At 38.4% G+C, this 14,934-nt stretch overlaps 1 protein-coding gene and 1 pseudogene across 1 annotated transcript in view; one reads left to right on the top strand and one right to left on the bottom strand.

Moving 5' to 3' along the window:
• The window catches only part of RNGTT (RNA guanylyltransferase and 5'-phosphatase), a 238,843-nt gene that overhangs the window by 92,588 nt on the left and 131,321 nt on the right, over nt 1-14,934 (top strand). Inside the window, exon 10 of the mRNA XM_049772216.1 lies at nt 5,788-5,859. Coding sequence (XP_049628173.1) covers nt 5,788-5,859 — 72 coding nt within the window. The remainder of the gene's footprint in view (nt 1-5,787; nt 5,860-14,934) is intronic.
• LOC126006767 (cell division control protein 42 homolog) lies at nt 97-1,084 on the bottom strand (annotated as a pseudogene).

The raw sequence follows: 14,934 nt of genomic DNA on the forward strand, positions 1-14,934 counted from the left end.
AAAGTGAATTTTAATTTTTAATCTTCAGTTTGATTTAAACATTGTTTTTAGTATGATTCCAACACCAGCTTTGCAGAAAGGACTCTGGAGAGATGTTCATAGCAGTATACACCTGCGGCTCTTATTTGGTTCTGAAGGCTCCAGGGAAGCCAATATTGCTTCATCAAATACATTCTTTAGGCCTTTTTGTGTAGTGCAGAATACTCCACATACTTGACAGCCTTTAGATCACGGGCCAGCTTTTTATTAGTCTCTAGAGTAATAGAATAGACTTCTGTTTGTTCTTGGCAAGTTTCTCAATAGTTGAGGACTCATCTTTGAGCTTAAGTTGGGGCCCAACAAGCAAGAAAGGAGTATCTGACATTGGTGTGTTATCTCAGGCCTCCACTTCTCTTTTTACTTTTTTTGGTTTTGGTTTTTGGGTCACACCCGGGTTACTCCTGGCTATGCGCTCAGAAATCTCTCCTGGCTTGGAGGGACCATATGGGATGCCAGGGATTGAACCCTGCTTCGTCCTGGTTCGCCTGTGTGCAAGGCAAATGCCCTACCCCTGCACTATCATTTTGGCCCCCAAAAGTTACTCTGTTTTAAAGTTACTCTTATTTATTTGTTTTGTTTTGTTTTGTTTTTGGGCCACACCCGACAGGGCTCAGGGGTTTCTCCTTGCTCTACACTCAGAAATTGCTCCTGGCAGGCTTGGGGGACCATATGAGATGCCGAGAATTGAACCTGCGTCCCTCCTTGGTATGCTGTGTGCAAGGCAAACACCCTACTGCTGTGTTATTGTGCCGGCCCAGACCCCCACTTTCCTTTTATAATTTCAAATGAGGATGGAGAGACCACTGAAACACAGACTAGAAGTACTTCTGTTGGTGGATAACTCTGTAGTCATAATGTTATAGTTCTTTTGCCCTGCAGTATCAATAAAGTCTAAGATACATGGCTCCCCACCAACCATAACAGTGATTCTATAGTTGTCAAAACTGTTGGTATATACTCAGATGGATATTTGTTGTGTAGGATGTAGGAAACATGTTTTACCAATGGCTACATTGTCCGCAACAGCACACTTAATTGTCTGCATTGTTGAAACAATTTTATATTCACTTCAAATTCAGTGATAACTTCAGCTTCTCCATAGGGGCATGGGCAGCACTGAGCGGGGTCTCCTCTTGATACAGAATTTTAATTTAAATTTAACTTTTTAAATTTTCAAACATGGTAATTAAAAGGAAGAAAATGACTTTGCACAGCACTTGTTGAAGTTCAACATAGTTATTGGCTTTTGCCAACATTTAATAGTTTATAATTAAACGATTAATTGTTGAGTTCCTATCATGTTCAATTTACCTGCACACATGAAGATTGTGTAGATATTGGTTGGAGTGTAGAAGGCCTTTGTTGGGTAGGGATAGATATGGCTGGATGATGATTGCTAATAGTGGAGGAAACAAAGTGACATGAAGACAATTATTTAAAGCAAGTCCTCTCATTTAGAGGAGGAATAAATTATATCTGGCTAGTTAGAAATCAAAGAGGTTTATGTAGGAGTTGTCATTAGATATGGAAAATTTCTGTAGAAAGAAACTTATTGGACTTGGGTGAGGGCATTCCAGGTAATAATGCGTAGAAATTAGAAGTTTAATCACCTTTCAGATTTAATTTAGTAATATTTATTTTCACCCCAAACTTGGATAACTGAATGCAGCAAAATAGATTTTGGTGAGGTTTTAAAATAGCATATGATTCATGATGTCAATTTACTTGGATCAGAATTATAGTTGCCATATCTGTTTTCCCAGTTAGTTAATTAAAACAATCCTCTGTAGTTTCCTGTTCCTTCTACATTTTATTTGAAAATTTTTTTTGTAAAATTCCAAACCCAAGAATAACTCAGGCCACCTAATTGTCTTGCTTTCAGAAGATTTTGTTTTCCTCGTTATGTTATATTCTTTGACCAAAAAAAAAAAAATGTAGAAAATAGGCATTTAAAAATGTGGCATTAGTTCACTTATAATGAATCAGTGAATTTCAAACAATTTATATTGAAGCTAAGAGGAAGATAAATATGATAGTTAATCATTAAAATTAATATAAGAAAGTTGGAAAAATAACATTCTTTTCATCTGTTAGCTTTTTGTAATGGATTATGCATTTTTATTGTTGAAATTTTAGAATGTAGACTTTAAAATAGAAAATATTCACTCAGAAGAAGACATTATTTTTTAACATTTTGCTATATTTTCGTTTAGTCATTTGGTATTCTTATATTTTTAGAAATATTATTTTTCTTCAATTTTAACTGTTCTTGATATTTAAAAATCAGTTTTATTAAAATATTTAAATATAACTGGCATACTAAAAAATTAGCCCTTTATTGGTGCTTAATTTAGTTTTGTTGGTTTTTATTATTGGTTAGTTTGCTTTGTTTTGGGGCCACACCCCACAGTGCTCAGGTGTTATCCCTGGCTCTATGCACTCAGGAATTACTCCTTATTTATTTATTTTTTTTGTTTTTTGGGTCACACCCGGAAGCACTCAGGATTTGAACCACTGTCTTCCTGCATGCAAGGCAAGCACTCCACTTCCATGCTACTCTCCAGTCCCAGGAATTACTCTTGATGATACTTGGTAGACCATATGAGATGCTGAGGCTCAAACCTGTTTTCAAGACAAGCAGTGTAATCATAGTATTATCTCTCCAGCCCCAAAGTAAACTTAGAAGCTTGTGTGATCATCACCTCTATGTAGTTTCAGACCATTTTATCATCTTGATATAGATTCTAATAATGAGAATCAAGTGGGTTTTATCTAAAAGAATTTCAAGAAAATATTAGCTTTGTGATGAGCTTTGGTGATCCATAGTTTTTTGCTAAGAATAATTACTTCAAAAAAAAAATAAGAAACCTTCCTTCCCTTCCTTTCTTCTTCCCTACCTTTCCTTCCTTCTCTTCCTTCCCTCCCTTCTTACCCTCCCTTTCTTCTTTCCTTCTTTCTTCTCCCCTGTATTATTTCTCTGGCCCTGAAAATTGCCATTAAAAAAATAAAGAATAATTACTTCCTCTCAATACTTATTTTGCCATCCTCCATATGAAGTTCAACCATTCATTTAGAATTCTTATACACATGATGCTGCCAAATTTTTAGTATTGTCTTTGTGAACTCGTAAACCCTCTATACTAAATCTTGAACAATTTACCCATAGACATATTTCCTACTCTCTTTGTGATTAGTTTATCCTTCAGCCTGTTAGAAGATATTCAAGATTCAACAAATGAGAAACATACATCACTGTTTGAGTGTTCTCTTACTTTATGAATTGAAAATAACTCTTTCTTAGTCTTATGCTGTATGTCCTAACTTAGGTTTAGTGAGGCAGTTTTATTGTCTTAGTACGATTATTTTAATTTTGATTAAATTTAATTCAAATTTTTGTGTGGTTTGGGGTTAGTTATTGATATCTGTTTCACTCTCTGTAACATGCTGGCTTAGAAAATAAACTCTGTGGTCCTCTTATTACTATATTACTATAGACATCTATTTATCTATTATTCAAAGTAGAATACCTTGTGAACTACATACGTAGTAGAAAATACCTGAGGTAGTCTCAGACCCTTGAAGTTAAGGACTGCATACATAATTTCTCCAGTGCTTAGATTTATGTTTAGTACATAGTTGAAGTTCAGGAAATCCTGGGTGAGTAGGAAGGAGGGTGGTGGATGCTAAAGACTTCAACTAAAGGGGTAGAATATAGAAAAATATAGAGGATAGGAAATCAAACATTCAGGGTGTATTGTTCTTTTTTGGGGGGGTGGGCTTGGTCCATAATTAATTTTTTAAGTTTTACATTTCTCCACAGCAGTATTTAATACTGAAATATGTAGAGCAATTGTCCTTGACTCCCTTTTCTTTCTATTTCTTCTATTTTTGAGCTACACCTTTGTGTTCAGGAGACTATGTAGTGCCAGGGATTGAACCCAAGATATCTATTTCTACAGCATGTGCTGAATCCATGAACTGTCTCTGGCTCAAAATTCTTTTTGGAGGCCAGGGTGGTCTCTCCAATGGTACAAGGCATATTCAAAATTATACTAATTTGTAGTAGAACCTTTTGCATGCCAGGCATGTGCTTCAGCCCTGTGAGCCATCACTCTACCCTTGAAGCAGCTCAGTTTCAGACACTAATCATGAAGGATACCAAGTAGATGTGCCTTGGTGGTGGGGTTCCCCTCTCTTTTTTCTAAAAATTATTGGACCAGAATGTATATTCATGTGACTAATAGTTGCAATCCTTAAATTTTGAATTAAATGTTTCAGAAGTTTGTGATGAATTTATCTTATAGAATTTATCTTCAAATCTGTGGTAGCAATTTTCAGGTGCTTCATTCAAATATGTCCCAGTGGTATTTTATCTTTTCATCCTGACACTCCAATTATACGTTCTTTTCCTGTTGGAGCAGCTACACTCCCCACAGTTTGATCTCTGAATATGATAGACTTTTAAGACACAGTGGCAGCATAAGGTGTGTGTCTTTTCCAATACAGGCAAGGCTAGCACCTTAACCCCTGTACCATTTCTCAATATTTGTATCTGACCCCCAGGTAGAGATATTTAAATTGAAATACTCCACATAACAATTAATATTTTTTTAAACTTTTGGGCACTATCGGTTGGTGTTCTGAAAATAACTCCAGTTCTGCAATAGGGATTTGTTCTTAGTGTTGTTTGGAAGACCAGTCAGTGCTATGTCTGGAACTCTAGCATGCAAAATATGAACCCCAACTTGCTGAGCTGTCTCTCTGGCCACTCTTTTAACATTTTATTTTTATTATTTTTTATTTTTTTAAATTTTGGGGATTTGGGGCCACACCCAGTGGTGTTCAGGGATTACTCCTGGCTCTGTTTTCAGAAATCACTCCTGGCAGGCTCAGGGGACTATATGGGATGCTGGGGATCAAACCTGGGTCAGTTCCAGTTTGGCTGTGTGCAAGGCAAACACCCTCCAGATATGCTATCATTCTGATCTCATTTGACATTTTAAACCAGTGAAAGTGATTTAAATTATTCAGCATTTTGTTCAAGATGATAATTGTAAGTGTCTATGAATATTATATTTAGGAAGGAAATTAATTGATGGTAGTTATGAGAAAATGAGAAAATGTATTTGTTCTACATCAGTGTTTTTTTTTCGCCTTCGGTTTTTCTATGGTATGCGAAATTTTTCTTATGCCATCAGGTGATCAATATGCTTAGTTTTCTTAGATAATAATAAGTAAGATAATTTTGAGTCAAAATTTACTAATAAGAGCTGGAGAGATAGCATAGCTCTTGCCTTTTGATCCCTGGCATTCTACATGACCCCACTCACTGTCAGTCGTAATTCCTGAATGCATAGCCAGGAACAAGCCCTGAATATTGGTGTGGTAGGTATTTCCATTCTATTTTATTTGGGTACATGTGTGTTTACTTTAACATTTCATCAGATTGGAGCCAGAGCAATAACATAGGGGTAGGGCGTTTGCCTTTTATGTGGCCAACTACAGTTTGGTCCTTGTCATCCCATCTGGTCCCTCAAGCCCCTCAGGCCTGCCAGGAGTAATTTTATTTGAGTGAAGAGCCAGGAGTAATTTCTGATCGCCACTGGGTGTGCCCCCCACAAATAAAGCACAATGAAATTTTATTATATTATTTATAAATTCTGAGGTTGTGTTTTATTTCTGTATGTATATAAATTTACCAATTTTATTAAAGTGTTAAAAAATCTAACATTTTTTTTCTCTTTCAAGGAAATGATTATTGATAAAGTAAATGGACAGGCTGTTCCTAGATACTTGATATATGACATAATTAAATTCAACGTAAGTACCTTTTATAATTTATAAATTAATTTTCACTGAGAAAAAGTGTTACTGCCTTGTAGTAGGAAAGAAAAACTATCACATTGGAATCTTAATAATATTTATGTCTTCATTTCTTTATCTTGTTGTCTGGTGTTTTCATGTTTCTTTGTTTTTAGGTTTTTTTGCTTCATCTGGTGAATAAGCTAAAGCTGGTTTATTGGGGGAATATTGGGATATATCATACCTGGTGGTTCTCAGGAATTATTCCTGACTCTGTGCTCAGTTATTAGTACTGGCAGGACTCAGGGACCATATGGGGTGTAAAGGATTGACTCCACGTCAGCTGATGACAAGGCAGGTGCTCTACTCACTATTCTATCTCTAGGCCCAAGAATAGTACTGCTAATAAAATAAAAATTTTTTTTTCAAAATGAAAACTCCTTTATTTTGGGTATTCTTACTTGATTTAAAAAAGTGAGACAATTTTATTAGTCTGCCACTTGAAAATAAACTCAAGTTTTGAGTGTTGAAAGAGTAACGAATATGTTATTCATGAGTACAAGCATGAATTTGTAACCTGACAACTTTATATTTGACAATAACTTTCTTGTTCTCTAAAAAAAAAAGAGTGAGAAATTTCACTGTATATCAAAGTGTAGACATTTGAGAAACACCCACATAGTGATTTGTTGTAGTATAATGGTTTTGACGTTTTTTTCACTCCAGTTTCTTTTTTTTGGGGGGGGGGGATTGCGCCACACCCGGTAACGCTCAGGGGTTACTCCTGGCTATGCGTTCAGAAGTTGCTCCTGGCTTGGGGGACCATATGGGATGCTGGGGGATCCAACCGAGGTCCGTCCAAGGCTAGTGCAGGCAAGGCAGGCACCTCTAGTGCCACCACCTGGCCCACTCCTGTTTTGTTTTTGTTTTTGGGTCACACCTGGCGGTGCTCAGGGGTTACTCCGGCTGTCTGCTCAAAAATAGCTCCTGGCAGGCACGGGGGACCATATGGGACACCGGGATTTGAACCAACCACCTTTGGTCCTGGATCGGCTGCTTGCAAGGCAAACACCACTGTGCTATCTCTCCGGGCCCGTCCTGTTTCTTTTTAATAAAAAATTAGTCAAGGATACTAGGGTGTATGCTTTGCATGTATGAGTCTTGTTTTGACACCACATATCTCGAGTACTGCCACGAATTATCCTTTGGTTACAATCTGGGAATATCCTTGAGTACTTCTAGAGTACTCTGCAAATAAATCAAAACAAGCTAGCAACCAAAAGAAAAAAACTGGTCCAAAGAGAGAAAGTATGGGGTTAGATTACATGCCTTGTATATTCTTGACACTTCACTTCCCACCAGCACCCCCTCTGGATCCTCCAACATTGTAACCTTCTAGGCACCTAAGCATTGCTGGAGGTTGGCTTTGGGGGTCCTCCAGAACTGCCAGGTGGCTCTGGCCACTGGTAACTCAGACCTGAGATGGCATCACATCCTAGATTCTTAGCTTTAAAGATATCCTTGTTGGCCAAGAATTGCTGGGAGTAAAATAAATCGAAATAAATCACTGAAAGAAATGAACTTCTGAAACAAACCATTAGAGATCCCATGGAAGTATATATTTCAACATATGGATATATGTATATATAGCAATTTTATATATCAGTACATATGTAAATTGTTTTTCTCTTTTTGAGGCTCAGAATTTTGGTACTGTGCTGCAGTAATTCATTCAATATTAAGTTCATATTTTTGGTGGAGATTTATTTGTATTAGTAAGTATAGGTTTAGCTTATTCACTGTTGGACATTAAATTTATAATTTACAAAATTTAGCTTTTAATGGTTATATTTGTAAATGTACAAAAGTTAGCTTTTAATGGCACGTGACCAATTTTTAGTGATATAAACTAGTTTGTTGTTGTTGTTGTTGTTGTTGTTTTTATGGAGTACAACAAGGCACTCATAGAAGCCCCCCACTGTACTCAATTACAAAACTCAAAAACTTCCTCCCCTGGTTTATATTTTTTAAATTTTTTATATTAAAAAAAAAAACCCTTGGGGCCAGCAAGGGGGCGCTAGAGGTAAGGTGTCTGCCTTGCAAGTGCTAGCCAAGGAAGGACCGCGGTTCGATCCCCCAGTGTCCCATATGGTCCCCCCAAGCCAGGGGCAATTTCTGAGCTCTTAGGAGTAACCCCTGCGCATCAAACAGGTGTGGCCCAAAAAACCAAAAGGAAAAAAAAGAAAAAAACCCTTACTAGTGCAACATTCCCATCACCAGTGTCCCACGTGTCCCTCCTCCCCACCCCACACTGGCCTGTACTCTAGACAGGCTTTCTACTTCCCTCTTTCAATCACATTTTGTTATGATGGTTCTCAGTGTAATTATTTCTCTAACTGCACCCATCACTCTCTGTGGTGAGCTTCATGTCCCTGAGCTGAAACTTCCACTCCTCTCTTTTGTCTCTGAGAATCATTGCACAAATGTCTTTTATTTTTCTCAAAACCCGTAGATGAATGAGACTATTCTGTGTCTATCTCTCTCCCTTTGACTTATTTCACTCAGCATAATAGAGTCCATATACATCCATGTATAGGAAAATTTCATGACTTCATCTCTTCTGACGGCTGCATAATATTCCATTGCATATATGTACCACAATTTCTTTAGCCATTTATCTATTGAGGGGCATCTAGGTTGTTTCCAGAGTCTGTCTATTGTAAACAGCGCTGCAATGAATATAGGTATGAGGAGGGGATTTTTGTATTGTACTTTTGTATTCCTAGGGTATATCCTTTGGACTGGTATAGCTGGATCATATGGGAACTCAACTTCCAGCTTTTGGAGGAATCTCCATATTGCTTTCCATAAAGGTTAGACTAGACAGCATTCCCACCAGCAGTGAATAAAGAGTTCCTTTCTCTCCACATCCCATCACCACTGCTTGTTCTCATTCTTTGTGATGTGTGCCAATCTCAGTGGCGTGAGATGGTACCTCATAGTTGTTTTGATTTGCATCTCCCTGATGATAAATGAAAAAATGCTCCACATCCTTAATCATCAGGGGGATGGCATACATTACTTTATTGAACATCTACACTAAAACAATTGTATAATTGCATTTAGTACTAGTTTTTATTCTTGGGATGTGATTCTATTATTTGTCATTTATTTTATTTATTTATTTATTTATTTATTTATTTATTTATTTATTTATTTATTTAATTTTTTTTTTTTTGGTGTCATACCAGCAACGCTCAGGGGTTACGCCTGGCTCTACACTCAGAAATCACCTCTGCATGCTCGGGGGACCATATAGGATGCTGGGATTTGAACCACCGTCCTTCTGCATACAAGGCAAATGGTCTACCTCCATAATATTGCTCCGACCCCTATTTTTCCTTTTTTAAAACAGAAGGTGGAGAGTTACATTTGGAAGTATTTGAAAGATCCATCAGGGCTATACTCAATGTAGTGTGAGTACAAGGCTTGCAGTGCTAACTAGTCACTCTCATACTTTAAGAATGTCCTCTACCACTTCAGCTGTCTCCCTAGTATTAAGGAGGCGGTATCTGTATCATGGAGATTCTGATATAATGCTTAGCTTCAGTTTAAATTTTATTCTTTTAGCATTAAAAATTGTTGAAGTCTCAGGCCAGAGAGAGAGAATACAATGGGTAAGGCCCTTGTCTTGCATGCTGCTGGCTTGGGTTCGATTCCTGGAACCACATGTGGTCCCCTGAGCAGAATCAAGAATGATTCCTAAACACAGAGCTGGGAATAATCTCAGAGCACACCCACGTATGGCCCCTCCAAAAGACAAGTGTTAAATCTTCTTAGAAATAGTTGTATCACCATACCACAGTTAATATCATACTTGTAACTTTTTTTTTTAATTACTTTTATTTAAGAAAGAGGACAGGGTAAAGTTAAAGTGGAAGCCCAATCACCCATAAGCAGAATTCTCGGTAGACCCATTGATGATATCCCAGCCTTGATCTTTCAACCAAAGAAAATTAAGAAAAACAAAACTGAGCCCATGTACAATACAATTAATTTGTCCCTCAAATCCCCAGTTGTATTACATACTATTTCTTAGCAGCACACAATATAATCCAAAGAGATTAGACTTATGTAACTCCTTAAACATTGAGGGCAAAGTACATTTCTCTAGTTCCATGCACATGCTTACTAGTTTAAGTTAACCTCAAAAGTTTAGTGGGTTGTTTTTCTTAAGGATTGGAGTCACGGGAACATAGTAAAAAATGGTGTTAGAGTGGCATTTGTTTGCATAGGCCCACCAAAATATAAGGGACATGGAAAGAAAAATTATGGTCTAAATACAAGGAGACCCTACCCCTGAAGTTTCCTGGCACAGGACTGACTCTAGGCTCCAGGCAAACTAGTTTGTCCAATTCAAGTCATCGTCTGTAGTGGCAATACACCTCCATTCCTCACATAGTCTCTGTTGTTGGTATCATGCTTCTGTATTAAAGGTCCTGGAGTCTGCATATCCCATATTGCAGTCAGGATGGTGCAGAGCATCCTCTCGTTTCACCTCACACTTAAGGGGCACTAGAGAGAACCATGTCCTGTAGAGCAGGTCATTGTTGTTGTCAAGTCTTCTCAGTGTAAACGGAAGTCTCTTTTTAGGAGGTCGATGTCAGACCCTTGGTAGTGTCTTTCCTGGTAGAGGACTGCTTCCAGCTGTTGCTATAAAAGACCTTGGATGTTTCGTAGATAGCTTGCCTGGTTCTGGCGTGAATGGAGGATGCCCATTCTTCTGAGGCCTGTGCCAGGTCATTATATCAATGTTCAGGGTGTAAGGTACATTGTACTGAGATTTATTAGATAAGAACTTATCTGTAGGTAAAGTGTTTTCCTATTTTAATGTGTCTATGCAAAGAAGGATCAATGCCATGAAGCGTTATTGGTGCATCTGGAGGCAATAGGAACAAGACCAGCAATTTCCATGACATAGTTCAATCATAGGCATTAAACTGAGGGAGAGTTCCACCAACAATCCTTATTGAACAGCTTACAAAGAAAAGACAAGATGAAAAGTGGATAGAAACATCATGGTAGAAGAATATAGAGAGAGTTACAGCCGTTAAAGAAAATATACATAAAATATTCAAAAGATATATGTGTTCAGTTTATGTCCTTCTAAATAGTTCTGGGATTGTTAGATCCACTGTATGTCTTTGGTCTGAGATTAGAACTGTGTATTATTGAAGTTAAGAAGGGTAAATCGGGGGTACTGATGGTTGGGAGGAGTATACGTTCGCGCGGGGGCGCTAGCCCCCCTCGGTTTGCATCATGTAGACTAGTATGAAATTGCCAGTGACAGCCTGAGTATAACTGACCAGCTATCTGCCACCCCACAGATCAAAAACCACCCCCCAAGCCAATCTCAGGAGCTCAAGCCCCACCCTAGGCCAATCTCAGCAGCTGGCCTGGGAGTGGGGAAAACCCAGGGTGCCCCATCAGGTCCTCCCAGAAACCCACCTGGAGATCCGGAGGAAAGGGGGAGAGGGGGGTCGGGTGACCCAGGTCCGGGCCCCCCTACCCTAGGCCGGGCCAAGTGGCCCCTGGCACATACGGAGGTCTGCCAGGAGCCAGCCCGTGCCGGCTGAAAATCCTGCCCCAGGAAGGGAGGAAGGGCCTCCCAGGCCCAAAGGACCAGAGCTCAAGACCCACCCTAGGCCAATCTCCGCAGCTGGCCTGGGAGTGGGTCTTGAGCTCTGGTCACTTGTAACTTTTAATCAATTTGATGTATTAAGTGACATCTCATTTTATTTACTTAAGTATTGATTTATTGATTATTACTAATCATATCATTTTTATAATATTATTTTGTTTGGACTTTGCTTTTTTGATTTAACTGCATAGTTAGTGATTAATTCTTTCTTGGTTACATTTAGGGACATTGACTTTACCAAGTCACTGTCTAGTGAAATACAATTCTCTAAAATAATCATTCATTAGACCATAAGGTTTATGCTTTCTCTCTTTGTCAAGAAATCCATCCCATTTTTTTTCTTACTAAGTATGTCTTTCCAAGTTTTCATTATCTTAGTAAAAATTTATTAAGTTCCTGTTATAAATATTTATTAGCTTTAAAGTTATACTCTTTCCATTTCTGATACTAAGGTGCATACAAGTTGAATATATTTAGTTTTTAAATTTACCAGTGGACTTTTAAAATGATTAATAACTTAATTTATTTTGAATCATCAAACCAAAGTTGATTAGTAAACAAAAAACAAAACAGAAAAGGGCTTGAGCTATCACACAGCAGGTAAGACCTTTGCTTTGCATATGACCAACCCTGGTTCAATTCCCAACATCCCATATAACAAGTTGAGTCTGCCAGGAGTGATTTCTAATCTTGGAGTAACTCTTGAGCTTCACTGAGTGTGGCCTCAAAACAAAAACAAAACAAAACAAAGTTGATTAGTAAGTTAAAGAATGATAAAGAACTCAGTAGATTATAGTGGGTAGGGTGCTTGTTTTGCATGTTTCTGAACTGGATTTAATCCTGAACATCCCTTAGCACCCAAGGAGTAATTTCTGAACACAGAGCCAAAAGAGTAACTCCCGAGCAGCACTGCTTATGGCCCACAAAACAAAACAAAATAATAAACAACATGAAAATATTTTAGTCTCATAGTTTGTTGTGTTCTCCAGTAAGAGAAGTCATCATCTTTCATATGTCATCAATTTTATATTATTCTAATATTTAGGTGAACAGGTATAATTTCTTGACCTCGGTATAATTTCTTGACCTCAAGGAATCTTTGTTTTTTGGCCACACCCAGCAGAGCTCGGGTTACTTTTGGCTCTGAGCTCCAGAATCAATACTGGTGTGCTGCAGGAAACATAAGGGATGCTGGGGATCAAATGCAGGAAACCACATACAAGACAAATGCCTACTCAGTGTACTGTCGTTCCAGAATTTTTATTTTACTGCACTGGCTCTGAAGAGGTCGGTGAACTAAACTAATTTTTTAAAATAAATACACTGATTTGAAAAAAAATAACTTTTTGTTTTGTTTTGTTTTTGGGCCACACCTGGTGACACTCAGGGTTACTCCTGGCTATGTGCTCAGAAATCGCTCCTGGATCAGAGGACCATATGGGATGCCAGGGATTGAACCTGAAGTCTGCCCTGGGTCAGCCGCGTGAAAGGCAAACACCCTACCCTCTGTGCTATCACTGGGTCCCCAAAATAACTTCTTAACTTGAAGCACCATGAGAGACACAGTTACAAGGTTGTTCATGATTTAGTTTCTGTCATAAAATGTGTAACACCGGGGGCCGGGCAGTGGCGCTAGAGGTAAGGTGCCTACCTTGCCTGCGCTAGCCTAGTACGGACCGCGGTTCGATCCCCCGGCATCCCATATGGTCCCCCAAGCCAGGAGTGACTTCTGAGCGCATAGCCAGGAGTAACCCCTGAGCGTCACTGGGTGTGGCCCCCCCCCAAAAAATATGTAACACCCTTCACCAGTGTAGATTTCCTGCCATCAAGACCTCCAGTTTCGCTCTCATCTCCTCTTGTCCTCCTCCCCTTTGCCTACCTTGCCTGCCTCTTTGGCAGACATTTTTAAAAGTCTACTTTTCATAGAACTTCAGTGGAATTTGTGAAAACAGGAGAAATTCTATTAAATTAATTTTATTTAATCTTTTTTACTATTTTGTTTGTTTACATATATTATTTAAATGACTATTCATGGTATGTATTTTAGGATATTTATTTAGCTATTGTAAAAGCAGAGAAAACATTTTGCAGAAATTTTCACAGGTTTTATGGATTTGAATATAAATATAACTACATAACTATATTTGTCATGGTATATAAACAAATGAGAAATAGAAATATTTGAAGTACTAAAAGTACTAAATTATTAGCTTGGGGTGGGATTTGGACCACACATGCTGTGCTTAGGGATCAATCCTATTAGTACTCTGGGGATAGTGATCAAACTTGAGTCACCTGTGTGCAAGGCAAGTGCCTCTGAAAGGTAATGTTCTACTCCTGCGGACCTTTATCCTAATGAGATAAAAAGTCCCTAAGCATAACCTTAGTGAGTTCATTTTCCCACTGAGAGTCAAGCGGGAGCACGAAGAGGTGAATATGAAATATGAATTATGAAATGTGAAATAAATGAGACCACACAGAATGCATGGGGACTTGCATCTAGAAAGACGAGACAAATTTATTTTTTGAGCTGGGTAACTTTTAAGGGTTGAGCTCTGGAATGCAGGGTGTAATTTTGGAGATCAAGGAAAGTGGGAGATGGTCAGGGAAACAGAATGAAAGGCCATGGCTAAAATCTGCATATTCAAGAACCGATACTGAAGGTGAAAAGTAGTTTCTGTTGTGGGTTTGCTTTGTTTTGGATAAGCAGGAGAAACCAGGTAATTTTCAGGGAAGTGGGAAGAGAGAAATGTTTTAGAGTTTTGGGGAAAACTGAAAATTGCTTTACTCATGAGCTAAGTTTTGGGAAAAACATGATCTTGGCGCCAAGGTAGCAGAGATCACAGAGAGCTGGTAAGTGGGAGACTTTTGGCGGAATTTCTAATAATGGTCAAAAATAAAGAGAGAGATAGTTACAGCCACGTTTAGAATTATCGCCAAACAATCCACGTGAAGGGTCAACTGATTTGACTACTCTAAGCGGGTCTTTTGGCAAGTAATTCTTTTTCAGGAGTGCAACACTTCTGATGTGTGCCCTTCCTGAGTGGGGTGTAACATTCTACCCTGAGTTTTGAGTCATCAATTGTAGAATTAGACATTGAGAAAGTGATAGCTGAATTTTGATGGGTTGAGTTTGATAGTCCAGAGCATTAAAAGGTTGGTTGTTAGCATAGTTGATGTGTGTTGAGAACATAGGTGGCAATGAAAATGAATTAATGGCAAGGGTTTGAAGTAGGGGTTCAGGTTTATTGAGTTAGAAATTTTAGGTTAGGCTTTTTTTTTTCCCTTTTCCCTTTCTCCCCTTTAGTTTGGTGTTGGTGAGCTAACCAGCAAGGTATGTGCTCCACAGCTGAGCCATATCCTTTTCCTTTAGCTCTTAGGGCACTGCTGAA

The sequence above is a fragment of the Suncus etruscus genome, chromosome 4 (genome assembly GCF_024139225.1).
Source record: "Suncus etruscus isolate mSunEtr1 chromosome 4, mSunEtr1.pri.cur, whole genome shotgun sequence".
In the NCBI taxonomy this organism is placed as follows: Eukaryota; Metazoa; Chordata; class Mammalia; order Eulipotyphla; family Soricidae; genus Suncus; species Suncus etruscus.